Here is an 18,926-nt window from a genome sequence, read left to right as displayed (position 1 = left end):
GACACTGATATGCTGGAATTTACCAATTATTTGTCTTTGAGAAACTGAAGACTTAAATCTCATCTAGGAACCAGATATGGACTGTCAGTGCATGGTTATCTGTTTGTGACTCTCAAGATGGGTTAAGAAAGTTAAACGACAGTAAAGAGTGTACACTAGCCAATAACATAATCACCATAATGAATAAGGCCATTGAGAAAATCATTTTAAATTACAAAGAAAAAGACTAAAAAATGCAAAAGAAACAAATCATTGTCTGGCATTTTATGTTTTTTCCCTTCCCTTTAAATTTTGTTATTATTGATGAGTACAAGAGAAAAAGTAACATGTTTTGCATCTGCCTAAACATTTGTAATACCTTGTAATTCTTACTTCAGTTCAATAGATGGTAGTAGGTTTAATAGAAGGTTTAATATTGAATAAAAAAATAGTAGCACGGATAAGCTACTACCAACAGCATAATGAATGCATTATTGTAGCGAATATAGGCACAAAGCCCACACCTACCATAGTAGTACAAGTTTACATGCCAATTAATTCCACAGATGATGAAGAGATTGAAGAAATGTATGATGTGATGAAAGAAAGTATTCAGATAGTTAAGGGAGATGAAAATTTAATAGTCATGGGGGACAAATTCTATAGGAGGAAAAGGAAGAGAAGGAAAAGTAGTAGGTGAATATGGACTTGGGAGTAAGGAATGAAAGAGGAAGCCACCTGGTAGAATTTTGTGCAGAGCATAACTTAATCATAGCTAACACTTGGTTAAGAACTTAAAAAGAAGGTTGTATACATGGAAGAGGCCCAGAGACACTGGAAGATTTAAGGTAGATTATATAGTGGTAAAACATAGATTTAGGAACCAGTGTTTAAATTGTAAGACATTTCCAGGGCAGATGTGGACTCTGACCACAATCTACTGGTTATGAACTGTAGATTAAAACTGAAGAAACTGCAAAAAGGTAGTAATTTAAGGAGATGGGACCTGGATAAACTGAAAGAACTAGAGGTAAGGTAGGAATTTAAGGAGATTGGACCTGGATAAACTGAAAGAACTAGAGGTTATATAGAGTTTCAGAGAGAGCATTAGGGAACAATTGACAAATACAGGGGAAAGAAATACAATAGAAGAAGAATGGGAAGCTTGGAGAGATGAAATAGTAGAGGCGGCAGAGGATCAAGTAGGTAAAAAGACAAGGGCTAGTAGAAATCCTTGGGTAACACAAAGAGATATTGAATTTAATTGATGAATGGAAAAAATATAAAAATGCATTAAATGAAGTAGGTAAAAAGGAAAACAAATGTCTCAAAAATGAGATTGACAGGAAGAGCAAAATGGCTAAGGAAGGACGGCTAGAGGACAAATGCAAGGATGTAGAGGGCTATATCACTAGGGGTGAGATAGATACTGCCTATGGAAAAATTAAGGAGACTTTTGGCGAAAAGAGAAACACCTGTATGAATATCAAGAGTGATCATGGAAAACCAGTACCAAGCAATGGAGGGAAAGCAGAAAGAGAGGGTTTATATAAGGCCGATCTATTTGAAGATAATATTATGGAAATGGAAGAGGATGTAGATGAAGATGAAATAGGGGAGATGATACTGCGTGACAAATTTGACAGAGCACTGAAAGACCTGAGTCAAAACAAGGTTCTAGGAGAAGATAACATTCTTTAGAACTACTGATAGCCTTGGGAGAGCCTGCCTGGACAAAACTCTGCCATCTGGTGAGCAAGATGTATGAGACAGGCGAAATACCCTCAGACTGCAAGAAGAATATAATAATTCCAATTCCAGAGAAATCAGGTGTTTGACAGGTGTGAAAATTACTGAACTATCCATTTAATAAATCATGGCTGCAAAATACTAACACAAATTCTTTACAGACAAATAGAAAAACTGGTAGAAGCCGACCTTGGGGAAGAGCAGTTTGGATTCTGTAGAAATGTTAGAACACGTGAGGCAATACTGACCCTACGACTTATCTTAGAAGATAGATTAAGGAAAGGCAAACCTACATTTATAGCATTTGTGGACTTAGAGAAAGCTTTTGACAATGCTGACTGGAATACCCTCTTTCAAATTCTGAAGGTGGCAGGTGTAAAATACAGAGAGTGAAAGGCTATTTACAATTTGCACAGAAAACAGATGGCAGTTATAAGAATAGAGAGACAAAAAAGGAAAGCAGTGATTGAAGAGCAAGTGAGACAGGGTTGTAGCCTATCCCCGATGTTATTTAATCTGCATATTGAGTAAGCACTAAAGGAAACAAAAGAAAAATTTGGAGTAGGAATTAAAATTCATGGGGAAGAAAGAAAAATTTTGAGGTTTGCTGATGACATTGTAATTCTATCAGAGACAGCAAAGGATTTAGAAGAGCAGTTGAACGGAATGGACAGTATCTTGAAAGGAGGATATGAGATGCACGTCAACAAAAGCAAAATGAGGATAATGGAATAATGTAGTCAAATTAAATCAGGTGATGCTGAGTGAATTAGATTAGGAAATGAGACATTTAAAGTAGTAGATGAATTTTGCTATCTGGGGAGCAAAATAACTGATGATGGTCAAAGTAGAGAGAATACAACATGTAGACTGGCTCTGGCTTGGAAAACTTTTCTGAAGAAGAGAAATTTTTTAACATCAAGTATAGACTTAAGTGTCAGGAAGACTTATCTGAAAGTATTTGTATGGAGTGTAGCCATTTATGGAAGTGAAACATGGATGATAAATAGTTTAGACAAGAAGAGAATATAAGCTTTTGAAATGTGGTGCTACAGAAGAATGCTGAAGATTACATGGGTGGATCACGTAACTAATGAGGAGGTACTGAATAGAATTGGGGAGAGGAGGAATTTTTGGCACAACCTGACTAAAAGAAGGGATTGGTTGGTAGGACACATTCTGAAGCATCAAGGGATCACCAATTTCGTACTGGAGGGAAGTGTGGAGTGTAAATATTGTAGAGGGAGACCAAGAGATGAATACACTAAGCAGATTCAGAAGGATGTACATTTCAATAGTTACTTGGAGATGAAGAAGCTTACACATGATAGTGTAGCATGGAGAGCTGCATCAAACCAATCTCTGTACTGAAGACCACAACAACAACAATAACAGAAGATTTAGCAACAAGGAACTGATATTTTTCCATAACAGCAGAAGGAATAATGTACTGGAAAAGAACATGTTACATGAACCAAAAGATCTTGATAAGATTTCAAAGTGGTGGAAAGATTGGCAACTTGATTTAAATGTTCAGTAATGTAAAAGTTTGACTTTACAAAAATAAGTCCAATCATACAAATATCTAGGTGCAACAGTTTGTGGGTATATGAAATGGAATGATCATATAAACCTAATAGTAGGTAAAGCAAGTGGCCGGCTTCAGTTCATTGGTAAGACACTGGGAAAATAGTCAATCTACAAAGGAGATTGCTTACAAATCTCTCATGCAACCTGTCGTAGACCATTGATCCCATACATGTATGGAACCCACACTAAATAGGACTGACAGGTGATACTGAACATCCACAAAAAAAAAGAACAGTACATAAATGGTCACAATTTTGATTAATGCATGGGAGAGCATCATAGAAATGCTGAAAAACTTAAAACTGTTGCTAACTGAAGATAGGTGTCAACCATCCTACTGAAGCGTGCTCACAAAGTTCCAATAGATCAGACTAATGATTCACACAGAGGCATTTACGCAGTCATTATCCCAAGATTTTGCACATCAATGGGTTTGGAAAAAACCTTAACATGTTGTACAGTGGTAAGAAGCCTCTGATGTACACTGAACAGTCATTTGTAGATTATAGATGTAGGTGTATGGAATTACCTATAGATACATTAGTATCTGATTCTATGCTGAAAAACTCAAGATATGTTGTAAATAGCTGATATCTCAAGAGTAATTTAATTGCAGTGTGCATGAACAAAAGGTAAAATGTATTGGGAACATATAGGTAAAAGCTGTTATTGTACAAGCACTTAACACATACATTCACAATGGAAATAACACAGTGAAGGAGGAGGACCATAGAACTATGGAGAAAACATTTTGGTGATTTGATTTGTGGAATCCAGAGAGAGCAGTGAAGGAAGATATTATGTGGATAGAAGTGAAAGAGGCACTAAAGAACATGAAAGGGAGAAAGTCATCAGGATTGGGAAAAATACGTGTAATAATAATTAAGAGCAACACAAGACAGGGATGCATGTGGTTGTATATGTTGGAATTATGTAATACATTTATATCGGATATGAGAAAGTTCCAGAACATCGTTCTAGAATAAGTTATATCGAGTATGTTCGAGAAGTTTCGATTGTGGTGACAGCTATGTTTGTGTATATATGCGTGAGTGATGAGGCGCAATAGAAAGTCTTCGTGTGTCTTTTGTAAAGTGAACATATGTATATTTTAATAAAGTATTTTATAAGTAAAAGTGTGAACATGATTCAAAACATGGTTCATGATTATCAGAAAGCTTTTCATTTAAATATTCCTTCCCATTGTCACATCTTATCTTTTTAACAGTTTTCCCAGTGAGATTCTCAACTTCATTAATATACTCTACAAAACAATTATATACTTGATCTTTAGATTTTATGGTGTAAACACGAGCTGCCTTACTGTAATCATCAATGAAAGAAAGAAAATATCTTTCCCCATGCATTCCAGTAGTTGAGTGAGGCCCATTTAGATCTGTGTGAACAATTTCTAAGATTTCTTTTGCTTTGGTTCTATTATTTTTAAAAGGAGCATTATGCATTTTGTTTTCGATACAGATTTTACATTTCATAAATTCTGATTCTAGTTCTGAAGGAACCCCATCTAACAATTGATGTTTACATAAAGTATTTAGATAATTGAAATTAACATGTCCCAAAATGCGGTGCCATTTTTCCTTTGTCGTCATATTATTGTCTTTACTCATAACATTAACATTAACTTCTCCTTTATTAATAGTACTACTCATTTTATACAACCGACTCTCTTTCCATGCAATCGCAATCAATCCATTAGCTTTATCAAAAATTTAAGGCAGCTCGTGTTTACACCATAAAATCTAAAGATCAAGTATATAATTTTTTGTAGAGTATATTAATGAAGTTGAGAATCTCACTGGGAAAACTGTTAAAAAGATAAGATGTGACAATGGGAAGGAATATTTAAATGAAAATGTCTATGAATTTGTGAGACAAAAAGGAATTGTATTGAATGCTTGTCCACCTTATGTGCATGAGCTTAATGGTACTGCTGAAAGGTATAACAGATCCATCATGGACATGTCTCGGTGTCTGCTAGCCGAAGCGCGAGTAGACACGAGATTTTGGCCTGAAGTGGTTTGTGCAGCAGCGTACCTCAAAAACAGAACTTTAGCTAACACCATTGGAAAGAAAACTCATTATGAGATATTACTGGGGAAAAGACCTAATGTTAATCATTTGAAGTTGTATGGGAGTAGAGTTTTTGTAAGAGTACCTGAGCAACTAAGGAAGTTGAAATGGGATAGGAAAGCCGATTTGGGGGTTTTAATGGGTTATTGTGAAGTAGGCTACAGAGTGCTAATAAATAATAAGATAGTTGTTGCTCGACATGTGGACATTGTTGAAAGTGGTGTTAAATGTATTGGGTTTAAAGATTATGATTCAGTAAGTGAATATTCTAGTGATTCTGAACACGAAAGTATAGAAAATGAAACTGAACTAATAGAAAAACTGAAGGAAATTGAGAAAAATGAAAAGCTTTCTGATAATCATGAACCAGAGAAAGTACTTGAGTTGAGGAGATCATCTAGAGAAAGAAAACCAAAAATATTAAATGATTATGTTTACAGCAATTTTATTTATGTAAACTTTTGCAGTGCAAATAGTCCGGAAAGCTTTGAGGAGGCGATTAACAGCGCCGAATCAAATTATTGGGAAAAAGCGATGAATAAGGAAATTGATTGTTTGAACAAAAACAAAACATGGGAATTAGTAGATAAACCAGTTGATAAAGAAGCCATTGATGTAAAGTGTGTTTTCACAAAGAAATCAGAAAGTGTTTACAAAGCAAGATTAGTTGTCAGGGGGTTTCAACAAAAAGAAGTCGTTGAGGATATTTATTCTCCAGTAACCAATATGCAAACATTAAAGATTTTGTTGTCATACTGTTGTCAAGAAGGTTTGGTTATAGAACAAATGGACATAGAGACTGCGTTTCTAAATTGTAAAGTTGTACGTGAAGTTTATGTAAAGCAGCCAAGAGGATATGATGATGGTACGGATAGAGTCTGTAAATTGTATAAAGCATTGTATGGTTTGCGAGAAAGCTCACGAGCTTGGTACAATTGTCTTGACGAGTTTTTAAGAAGTTTAGGTTTTAAAAGGAGTAAATATGATTATTGTCTTTATGTATTGCGAGATGGAGATGTCTTGATTTATTTGATTATTTTTGTCGACGATTTGCTCATTTGCTGTGTGAGAAAAGAAAAAATTGTTAAGATTAAGAACTTATTGTCAAAACGATTTAATATGAAAGATTTAGGTGAGGTAAAAAGATATCTTGGCATCAATATTAATTATGATTGTGAAACAAGAGTTATGAGTTTGAGTCAAGAAAAATATATTGATTCGTTAGCTGCAAAATATAAAATTGAAGATTCGATCTTGTACAAAACTCCAATGGAAGTAAATTTAAAGTTAGAACCAGTGTATGAAGATTGTAATGACGTTAGATATAGAAACTTGATAGGTGCACTCTTGTATGTAAGTTCGGGCACTAGACCAGATATTAGCTATAGTGTGAATTACTTGAGCAGATTCCAAAGTTGTTACAGTAGTACTCATTTTAAATATGCTTTGAGAATTTTGAAATATTTATATTTAACTAAAGATTTGAAATTAAACTATTGTAGGAATGAAAGTGCTGAGATATTAGATTGTTTTGTGGATTCAGATTGGGCAGGTGATAGTGTGGATAGAAAGTCAACTTCTGGTTATGTAATTAGATTATTTGGTAATGTTGTATTTTGGAAGTCAAGAAAACAAGCGAGTGTTACAAAGGCTTCAACTTTCGCAGAATATGTAGCATTGTCTGAAGCTGTAAGCGAGGTGAAACTTGTAAATGATATTTTAGACATTTTTAATGTTAAATTTGAAAACCCTATTGTCATATATGAAGATAATTCAGGAGCATTAAATATAGCAAAGTTTGGTAATTTTACAAAGAATTCAAAATACATAGAAGTGCATTACCATTTTGTGAATGAGTATTATTTACAGGGACTCATTGATATTGTTAAAGTAGATTCAAATGAAAATGTTGCAGATATATTCACAAAGTTGTTATGTAAAGAAAAATTCATTAAAATTAGGAATATGTTAAACATCGCGATATAAATGTAAGGAGGTGTGTTGGAATTATGTAATACATTTATATCGGATATGAGAAAGTTCCAGAACATCGTTCTAGAATAAGTTGTATCGAGTATGTTCAAGAAGTTTTGATTGTGGTGACAGCTATGTTTGTGTATATACGCGTGAGTGATGAGGCGCAATAGATAGTCTTCGTGTGTCTTTTGTAAAGTGAACATATGTATATTTTAATAAAGTATTTTATAAGTAAAAGTGTGAACGTGATTCAAAACAGTATAGAGTTATAAGATGAGTATGGAAGGAAATGAGAACTACAGAAGACTGGAAGATTGCAGAATTGTGCTTGTCTTTGAGAAGGGAAGTGAAAAGGATATAAAAAGTATAGGGTTTTATTCCATGCACAAGATTCTTTGAGAAGATTCTGGAGAGGTGAAGAAGAAAAACAGTGGAAATGCACGTCACAGAAGAACAGTATGGCTTCATGCTTGGAGTTCCACAGCAGCCTAAATCTTATATTTGCAGTCAGACAGATCCAGGTAAACCATTTGGGAGATCTACATAAAGAGATTTACATAAAGCATTCAACACTGTATTCAGAAATAGTTTGGGAGGCACTGAGAAAGAAAGGAATAGAGAAGAAAACTGTACTGAGGCTAAAAGAATTGTACAGGGAGATGCAAGTTTTACATGAAAGTGAGAAGAGTGAGAACAAGACATCTGACACAGAGAAATTGTCTGAAACAAAGAAGAGCATTATCTCCATTAGTTTTCATACACAAGTGAGACAAATTGGGGAAATGATGGCAGCAATGTTATTTGCCGATAATTTGATGGTATGGGGGAACAATGAGGAAGTACAGAAGCAGTTACTTGTTTTGGAAGGAGTTATGCAAGAATATGGCCTAAAATTAAATGGAAAGAGATGTGAGCTGGTGATCATTACAAGAAGAAAAGCTAGACCTATAATAAAATGATACTGGCAAGGGAGCATTTGAAAACAGCAGAAAGTTTAAATACCTGGGAGTATGCCACAGGAAAATGGAAGGAATGATCAAGAAATACGTAAACTGGCAAGGCAATCTGATAACCTCACTGGGATTGAGGGGAGCATGATACAGAACAAAGAAGTCCCTCAGAACAGTAAGAAGATGATTTATTAAACATTCTATAATAATACCTTTTTACGTGATAAAATATGGATTATCAAGAGAAGAGAAAGAAGTAATGTGCAAGTAAATGGAAATGAAGGTTTTGAGAAGTAAGCAATAACGGAAAAGATGAGAAATGAAAGAGCAAGGAGATAATACACAAACAACCCCTATGAGATAACATGAAGGAAAGAAGATTAAAGTGGTGCGGATGAAAATGCTGGAGATTAGGATGGCTGGCAGGAGACTAAGGAGAGGCTAAGGACAATTAGATAAAAGGGATGTAAGGTAACATCCTGAAGAGATGAAAAGACTAGTCCAAAGTAGTGACAGAGAGGCAGTGGAAGACTGCAGGGAATAGAGAGGCTTGTGTTCCAAGCAGACTCTGCCAGTGAAAGGAAACTGTACAAGGTAATGATGATGATGATGATGATGACAAATCACATATATGAGGTCATAATGTGACTGATTCTAGCTTTGTCACATTAGTAAATGTCTGTGCCTGTTTCTAATAACCATTTGCTCTGAAGAGGGCAGAAGATTTTACAGATCAACAATTTTTGAAGTATAATGCTCCAAACAACTTCCCAGCTAAAAAGTTAATTATGATATGTTGTTGCATCATTACATAAAAGTATGCAGTATTGTTTTAAGAATGGAGGAAAAACAGTGAAGAATATTACAGAGGTGGACTAGCTCTAGATCTGAGGAGTATGTGTTTCATGCGTACTCAGACAACTCCAACATTGCTGTGAAGTAGTCTTCTTGGAGGATGTGAAACTAATATGAACCAGTAACAGGGAAAATTTAGGAAAGAAGGAGGAAGGAAATATTGATATTAAGTCTTCAATAAATGTAGTACTGTACCTACTTACATTTGAATATTTGAATATGAAAAACAGTTGGAAAAATGAGTACACAGGATAAATAATATCCAGGATAAGCATAGGAACATTCGTACAAGAATGAATTTCATCTGTTGCTGATGTCAACGAAATAAATTCTGATCCTATTAGAAGTCCATAGTGTGTTAGATGTCCAAAGCAGAACACTGTAAAGAAAAATTTCCATTAGTTTTGAAAAGCAGTATGATCCTTCAAAATAAAAATTGTGGTTAGTATACCTTACCTGCAGCCCCCAATTTGAGATAAAAACTCCCAGAATGTCGTCCTTGACTGAAACAGTATTGATGTACTGTTGTTTCTTCTGGCATATCTTCAACATTTTTTGCTAATTTGGCACTCGGCAGAGTCACTGAGACATTTAGGTCACCCTCTGGTGACTCCACATATTCAACATACTCCACTGACTCAGATTCTGTAAATTTAATTTGGAGATTATTTCACACTACATTTCTGGTGGTATGAGTGCAAATGGATCTACATGAATCAGTTATGTGTATGAAATGTGAAGTGCTGGTAATGATTCAGCTATTAAAATTAATAGCTGATGTTCACACTTTGAAGTGTTGTCACTTGAATTTGAAATCTCTGTGTAACAATGAAAGATATTTCCATTTAACGTTTGTCAATACAAGTATAAATTTCAAAAACTAATAAAACATTTTATTTGATGCAGAGAGTTCTGTATTATTTTGTGATGGTGAAATGGTTGCACTTGTGTTAGAAACATGTGGAAAATGTACAACATTTTAAGAACAGATGGCTTTTGAATGACTGAATTTCTTTCCTGAAAGGCGGCATGCAACATTCTGCGGAATACCTCCCTGTCATCTCATATGCTCTTATTTGCTCACAATCTTTGTGAGTTCCCTCTGCTGAATAATCCAGTTAACTCTAATGAAATAGCGTTGAACTGCAAAATTAACTGGTTTCTGTGGACATAGCCTACTAGGTACAAGAAACCTTATTTGATATCTGTGTAAACTAGGTAATGAATTCCCTGTGTTAATATGTTCCTGCTCTCTCAAAGTATTTTGAATTCTTCAACCACGGGAACTTATTGGGGCATCTAAAGTAGAATGGCAGAGATAACATAGGAAACTATCTCATTCAAAGCAAACATATGAAGAGTACCCCCTGCAAAGAGTCAAAAATCCTGTAAAAGAACATTTTTCATGGCAAAAATACAGCAACAACATTTATCAGAGTATTACTACAATACGTTTCATACTGGTACAAAATTAATCTGAGGGGCATTATGGATGACTCTGCTATGTATAAATGACTAAATTAAAAGCGAGGAAATTAAAACATGTTCGATATGTAAATGGACAACTAATAGTCTTAACAAATGTAAACAATCAAAAAGCAGCTCTGAAGCCTGTGTCAAAAGTGATGTTAGTGACCGGACTGGAGTAGGTGGTGGCAGGAGGATGTATGGGACAGGTCTTGAATTTAGGTCTATTACAGGGGTATGAGCCATGAGGAAAGGGACTGGGAGCATGGGTTGTGTAAGGATGGATGAGTGTAATGTGTAGGTTTCATGGATGGCGGAATACCACAGTAGGAGGGGTGGAAAGGATAGTGGGCAGGACATTTCTCATTTCAGGGCACGACAAGAGGTAATCAAAACCCTGGTGGAGAATGTAATTCAGTTACTCCAGTCCCGGATGGTACTGAGTGACAAGGGGAATGCTCTTCTATGGCCGAACTGTGGGACTTTGGGAGGTGGTGGGAGACTGGAAAGATAAGGCACAGGAGATTTGTTTTTGTACAAGGATGGGAGGATAATAGTGACCTGTGAAGGCTTCAGTGAGACTGTCGGTATTTTTTGAGAGGGACTGATCGTCACTGCAGATGTGATGACCATGGGTGGCTAGGATGTACAGAAGGGACTTCTTGGTATGGAATGGGTGGCAGCTGTCGAGGTGGAGGTATTGCTGGTGGTTAGTAGGTTTGATATGGATGGAGGTACTAATGTAGCCATCTCTGAGGTGAAGGTTAACATCAAGGAAGGTGGCTTGTTGGGTTTAGTAGGGCCAGGTGAAGCAAATGGGGGGGGGGGGGGGGGGCAAGTTGTTGAGGTTCTGGAGGAATGTGAATAAGGTGTCCTTACCTTCAATCCAGATAGCAAAGATGTCATCAATGAATCTGAACCAGGTGAGGGGTTTAGGATTCTGGGTTTTTAAGAAGGATTCTTCTAGATGGCCCATGAATAGGTTAGCATAGGATGGTGCCATGCGGGTGCCCATATCCGTACCGCGGATTTGTTTGTAGGTAATGCCTTCAAAGGAGAAGTACTTGTGAAAGGTAGTGTTCGATAGCAGTAAGGCCATGGGCATTAGGAATGTTAGTGTACAGGGAGGTGGCATCAATAGTGACAAGCAGGGCACCATGTGGTAAAGGGAAAGGAACTGTAGAGAGTCGGTCGAGGAAATGGTTGGTATCTTTTATATAGAATGATAGGTTCTGGGTAATAGGTTGAAGGTGTTGGTCTACGAGAGCAGAGATTCTCTCAGTGGGGGCACAATAACCGGCCACAATGGGGCATCCTGGGTGTTTGGGTTTATGGACTTTAGCAAGCATGTAGAAGGTGGGAGTGTTGGGAGTTGTAGGGGTAAGTAGGGAGATGGACTCTGTGGAGAGGTTCTGGGATGGGCCTAAGGATTTGAGTAGTGACTGGAGATCCTGCTGGTTGTCGCATCTGCAGTGACAGGCAGTCTTTCTCTAAATATACCAAGGGTCTCACTGCAGCCTTCACTAATCATAATTATCCTCCCAACCTATTACAAAAACAAATCTCCCGCGCCTTATCTTTCCAGTCTCCTAAATGCAAGACCTGTCCCACACATCCTCCTACCGCCACCTACTCCAGTCCGGTTACTAAACATCACCTATCCCATCAAAGGCTGGGCTACCTGTGAAACCAGTCATGTGATTTACAAGCTAAGCTGCAACCACTGTGCTGCATTCTATGTAGGCGTGACAATCAACAAGCTGTCTGTCCACATGAACGGCCACCGACAAACTGTGGCCAAACAACAAGTAGACCACCCTGTTGCTGAACACGCTGCCAAACATGATACCCTTCATCTCAATGACTGCTTCACAGTCTGTGCCATATGGATCCTTCCCACCAACACCAGTTTTTCTGAATTGCGCAGATGGGAGCTTTCCCTACAATACATCCTACGTTCCCGTAAACACCGTCTGGGATGGCTGAGTGGTTCTAGGCACTACAGTCTGGAACTGCACAACTGCTACGGTCGCAGGTTAAAATCCTGCCTTGGGCATGGATGTGTGTGATGTCCTCAGGTCAGTTAGGTTTCAGTAGTTCTAAGTTATAGGGGACTGATGACCTCAGAGGTTAAGTCCAATAGTGCTCACCCATTTGAACCATTTTTTTTCCTGTAACCCTCCTGGCCTCAACCTCCATTAGCAATGTCCTCACCCATAAACAGCCCCTTCCCTGTTACCATTCCAGCACTACACAGCCGTCATTTCACCGCCACACCCAGTCTTTTAATTTATTTTTATTTGTCTCCTTTCCGCTGTTTCCCCCCTTCCCCCTCCTCACCTTCTCTCCTGCCCTCCATCTAAACTGCATCACTGCACTGTCTGCCTCTCCCACCATACTATCCCTCCCCCTCCCCGCCCCAGCCTCCTCCTTACCCACACCCAGTCGCCACTCCCATCATGCACTGGTGCTGCTGCTCACAGTGTAGTTTCAGCTCTCTGAGACTGCAGAAGTGTGTGTGTGTGTGTGTGTGTGTGTGTGTGTGTGTGTGTGTGTGTGTGTGTGCATCTACTGCTCACAAAGACCTTAATGGCTGAAAGCTACGAGTATGTGAATCTTTTTATTTTGCCTATTGCGACTCAGCATCTCCGCTATATGGTGAGTAGCGACTATCCTTCTCTGGTATTGTTACATTCCATCCTAGATTTTCCATTGTTTGATTTTTGCCTGATGCCATTTCTTCAGTCCTAACCCTGTGCTGTTTTCCTTTGTAACTACTTTCTTTTGCATCGCTATACTCAATGTGCATCCTTCTTTCTTTTTTCCCTGTGTTTCTCTTGTTGCCTTCCAAGCCGCACTGCACGTTCTACTTATGAGCCACACTGTATCAACCTACTCGGCCGCGCACAACAGACGGCCTCAAGACTATGCTGATTGTTGGTGTCCCACATTACTCCCGCTGATATAATTAAGCCTATACCTTCAAAATGATCACGTTCCCTGTGTCAGTTCTCGTATTTTTGCGTGTTATCTCCCGCACTTTCCCAGTGCCACACGATCTTACATCTCTAACTACGAACCCCTCCGCACCCCCACACTTTCTCCGTTCTATTCCTGCTCACACCCACTAAATCCACCTCATCCAGTCACATCTGCCGTCCCGCTTTCTTTACGCTTATCTGCCCTAAAACCTGCTACCCACAGTAATATATATATATATATATATATATATATATATATATATATATATATATATATATATATATATATATATATATATATATATTACTGATTAGTTATCCTCTACTGTGACCTTTGTGACTTCTCGCCAATTTTAGTGAGTTTTCGCCTTCCTCTATCGTTGTCTTCCTCTGATTGCACCTCTTTTCTTCCCCCTGTGCATCCATTTCGCCCTTTTCATACTTTTCACACGTATTTGGGTGTATTTTTGCATAATTTTTCGGACGTAATACTACTTTCTTACGTAATTTTTCGCAGTTTTGCACCACCATGGATCCTTGCTCCTTCCATCTGCGTCAATACACTAAAGTTTCCTTATCCCTTGCCAAATCCCAGTCCCACATACTGTTCCTGCGTTGTTGCTTTGCTCACGAAATCCCAATTAATGGCCTTACCATCAAATTACCCATATCTGGTTGCCACCCCTCCTTCCTCAATGACATCCACCTGTTCAGATTCTGCCAATCCTTAGCCCTCACCAACATAGTCCTGAATAACCATATCAACCAAGCCCAATCCTCCGTGCAGTACCTTCTCTCCATCCAAAAAATTCTCCTGCTATGTAGTCCGAAATTCCTGGAACCCATAAGACACACTGAAACTCTTGCCCTGCAGGAACTTGAGCAACATGCACAATGCCACCTCAAAAAGCTCTCCATCCTGCTCACTTCCTACTATCGCCTCGGAGTATCACTGTCCACCACTTCTACAACAACCTCCACGACCCCTCATAGCTGACAAACCCTGTCTCACAGACCTACTACTCTTACCCCACCCTTCAAAACTCCCTCCCACCACCACACAGAACCCAAAACCTTATCAGACCCGCAACACTCTGTCATGAACCTATCCTCCAGAAGCCTTAGTCCCACAGAAATATCAGTCCTTTCCAAAGGCCTCACCTTTTGCCCCACTCCCAAATTCAACCATGCAGCACTAGTTAAAGACCTCCTTTCCTTCTCCTGGTCCCTACAGTGGAAACACTTTTTCGCCACCAATCCGACCAATCAGACTCAACGAAAGACCAATATTGAACCTTGCCTAACTCAGTTCACTCCTGCATCCAACCATGATTCAGCCCCACTGCCTCCAAACCACCACCTGTTAACTTTACAGAATTTCTTATCCTCGAACCTTGCCTCACTGTCATTCCCCAAATCATATGCATACTAACCTTACATGCGCAGAAAGAACCACAGTCTACCATCTAAAAACTAATCCCAATCTTATAATCCTACCTGCAGACAAAGGCTCCACCACCGTTGTTTTGAACCGCAAAGATTACACGGCAGAAGTACTCCGTCAGCTGTCAGACACTTCCACCTACAAACCATGCCACAGTGATCCCATTCCAGCAATCCAGCATGATCTCCAGTCACTATTCAAATCCTTAGGCCCATCCCAGAACCTCTCCCCAGAGTCAATCTCTCTACTTACCCCTCAACTCTCCACACTCCCACCTTCTACATGCTTGCTAAAGACCATAAACCCAAACACCCAGGATGCCCCATTGTAGCCGGTTAATGTGCCCCCACTGAGAGAATTTCTGCTCTTGTAGACCAACACCTTCAACCTATTACCCGGAACCAGTCCTCCTATATAAAAGATACCAACCATTTCCTCGACCGACTCTCCACAGTTCCTTTCCCTTTACCACACGGTGCCCTGCTTGTCACTATTGATGCCATGTCCCTGTACACTAACATTCCTAATGCCCATGGCCTTACTGCTATTGAACACTACCTTTCCAGATGCCCTATGGATTCCAAACCAACAACCTTCTTCCTAGTCTCCATGACCAACTATATCCTCAGCCACAATTACTTCTCCTTTGAAGGCATTACCTACACAAATCCGCAGTACGGCTATGGGCACCCACATGGCACCATCGTATGCTAACCTACTTGTGGGCCATCTAGAGGAATCCTTCTTAAAAACCCAGAATCCTAAAACCCTCACCTGGTTCAGGTTCATTGATGACATCTTTGCTATCTGAATTGAAGGGGAGGACACCTTATTCACGTTCCTCCAGAACCTCAACAACTTATCCCCCATTTGCTTCACCTGGTCATACTCAACCCAACAAGCCACCTTCCTAGATGTTGACCTCCACCTCAGAGATGGCTATATCAGTACCTCCATCCATATCAAAGAAACTAACCACTAGCAATACCTCCATTTTGACAGCTGCCACCCATTCCATACCAAGAAGTCCCTTCCGTACAGCCTACCTACCCATGGTTGTCACATCTGCAGTGATGAACAGTCCTTCTCTAAATATATCGAGGGTTTCACTGAAGCCTTCACTGACCATAATTATCTTCCCATCCTTGTACAAAAACAAATCTCCCGTGCCTTATCTTTCCAGTCTCCTACCACCTCCCAAAGTCCTACAGTCCGGCCACAGAGGTGCATTCCCCTCGTAACTCAGTACCATCTGGGACTGGAGCAACTGAATTACATTCTCTACCAGGGTTTCAGTTACCTCTTGTTGTGTCCTGAAATGAGAAATGTCCTACCCACTATCCATCCCACCCCTCATACCGTGGTATTCCACCATCCACCAAACCTACATAATATACTGGTCCATCCTTACACAACCCCTGCTCCCAATGCCTTATCTCATGGCTCATACCCCTGTAATAGACCTATACAATATTTACTCGAATCTAAGCCGCACTTTTTTCCAGTTTTCATAATCCAAGCCTGCGGCTTAGAATCGAGTGCAATGTAAGCGGAAGTTCTGAAAAATGTTGGTAGCTGCCGCCACAACTAACTTCTGCCGTCGAATATATGTAGCGCTATACAGGCTTGCTTTGCAGGCACAAAGATATATACTGCCACCAAAACCTCTGCATCAGTAAATAAATTAAAAAAAAAAAAAAGGTGGAAGACGAGCTTTTTTCTCTGCCCCGAGTTTCGACAACTGCATTTTCATACATTATCCAATGAATTAAATACAAATTCCGTATTGTTCATCTTCGAATGTAGTGGCATTTCAATGTACTACGAAAATCCGACTGGCAAGACTGTTTGGGGTTTTTGTCAATATGGCCATCTCTACATTCTGAATTTTTTCCTACCTGTGAGAAGAGCTGGTTGCTAATAGGAACTTTTATGAATTGTGAATCACATGCAGTATTCTCTTCTCCATAAGAATAATACAAATATAAACATTTTGCCATGTATTCTTTCGTGTTTGCTGTGATCTCATTTAAATCCTGTCTGCCTAATAAACTACGAAACTAGAGTGAGACAACAGCAAACGCGGAAGAATATACATATCATGTCGTGTTTATATTCGTATTATTCTTATGCCTAATAGTGATACAGTCAGAAATGAAGCACGGCAATTGACTAGATTTTAAATCTAAGATGACTCTAATTTCTGTGCAGAATGTAATGTTCTAAAGAGGCTCTGCAAAGATTTTCAAACGAAGAAAAATTTTCGCTAAACTCTCATTCAGAACATCATCTATCATACACAGTCTATTATTTGGTTCTTGTTGATCATTATCAAAGAAAGCAGCAGTGTAAGTAACAACAAATAGCAGTCTCTTGCCATTGTTTCGCTAATGAGACAATTCCTCTCTTTTTTCTTTCATTGTAAGCGGCGGAAGCGCGCACAAAAGCAAGCCATGCCGCGAGCGGCGACAGGCCGTAAACACTCATTATCAGAGTGTGACAAACAATGCATGACAGTACAGTAATGCATTTTCAGCTTAGAGTGAGATAAACACCTATAACACAGAGAACGGCACTTATGAGATCAAAGAAAAATAAGCGATCAATTCAGACCAGACGAAGCACGTGAAAAAGGAAGGGTACCCATATAAATACAGATGGGGCGCCTGACTCATACCAATGGCTACCTGGTAAAGCTTAACTGCTAAGCTTACGACTCGAACCAAACTACTCCATCTGTATCGTCATTCATTCGACCTAAATTGAGTCTCATATTAAAATGGACCAACTTTGTTTCGATTTGGAGGTGCGGCCTAAAACTTTTCTCTTCCCTTGAATTTCGAGTCTCATATTTCAGGTGCGGCTTAGATTCGAGTAAATACGGTATGCAAGATCTGTCCCATACATCCTCCTACCACCACGTACTCCAGTCCGGTCACTAACATCACCTATCCCATCAAAGACAGGGCTACCTGTGAATCTAGTCATGTGATTTTCAAGCTAAGCTGCAACCACTGTGCTGCATTCTATGTAGGCATGACAACCAACAAGCTGTCTGTCTGCATGAACGGCCACCGACAAACTGTGGCCAAAAAACAAGTGGACCACCCTGTTGCTGAACACATTGCCAAACATGATACCCCTCATCTCAATGACTGCCTCACAGCCTATGCCATATGGATCCTTCTAACACCAGCTTTTCTGAATTGTGCAGGTGGGAACTTTACCTGCAATACATCCTACTTTCCCGTAACCCTCCTGGCCTCAACCTTCATTAGTCACTGTCCTCACCCATCCAGCCCCCTCCCTGTTCCCAATCCAGCATTACACAGCCGTCATTTCACTGCCAAACCCTGTCTTTTAATTTATTTTTATTTATCTCCTTTCCGCTACTTACCACCTCCCTCCTCCGTACCTTCTCTCCTGCCCTCCATCTAAACTGCAACATTTCACTGTCCGCCACTCCCACTGTACTATCCCTCCCCCTCCCTGCCCCAGCCTCCTCCTTACCCCCACCCAGTCGCCACTCCCATGATGCACTGGTGCTGCTGTTCGCAGTGTAGTTTCAGCTCTCTGAGACTCTGTGTGTGTGTGTGTGTGTGTGTGTGTGTGTGTGTGTGTGTGTGTGTGTGTGTGTATATATATATATATATATATATATATATATCTAAAAAGAAAGATGATGAGACTTACCAAACAAAAGCGCTGGCAGGTCGATAGACACACAAACAAACACAAATATACACACAAAATTCAAGCTTTCGCAACAAACTGTTGCCTCATCAGGAAAGAGGGAAGGAGAGGGAAAGACGAAAGGATGTGGGTTTTAAGGGAGAGGGTAAG

General features: G+C 39.3%; 1 protein-coding gene across 1 annotated transcript in view; it reads right to left on the bottom strand.

The window, feature by feature from the left end:
* The window catches only part of LOC126252222 (proton channel OtopLc-like), a 188,517-nt gene that overhangs the window by 48,599 nt on the left and 120,992 nt on the right, over positions 1-18,926 (bottom strand). Inside the window, exons 8-9 of the mRNA XM_049953093.1 lie at positions 9,648-9,836; positions 9,395-9,570 (exon numbers count right to left, since the gene is read on the bottom strand). Of these exons, the coding sequence (XP_049809050.1) occupies positions 9,395-9,570; positions 9,648-9,836 (365 nt within the window). The remainder of the gene's footprint in view (positions 1-9,394; positions 9,571-9,647; positions 9,837-18,926) is intronic.

This window comes from Schistocerca nitens, chromosome 4 (genome assembly GCF_023898315.1).
Source record: "Schistocerca nitens isolate TAMUIC-IGC-003100 chromosome 4, iqSchNite1.1, whole genome shotgun sequence".
Classification (NCBI taxonomy): Eukaryota; Metazoa; Arthropoda; class Insecta; order Orthoptera; family Acrididae; genus Schistocerca; species Schistocerca nitens.
Note: the sequence above shows the minus strand (reverse complement) of the source record. Positions and strands in the feature narration are given on the sequence as shown.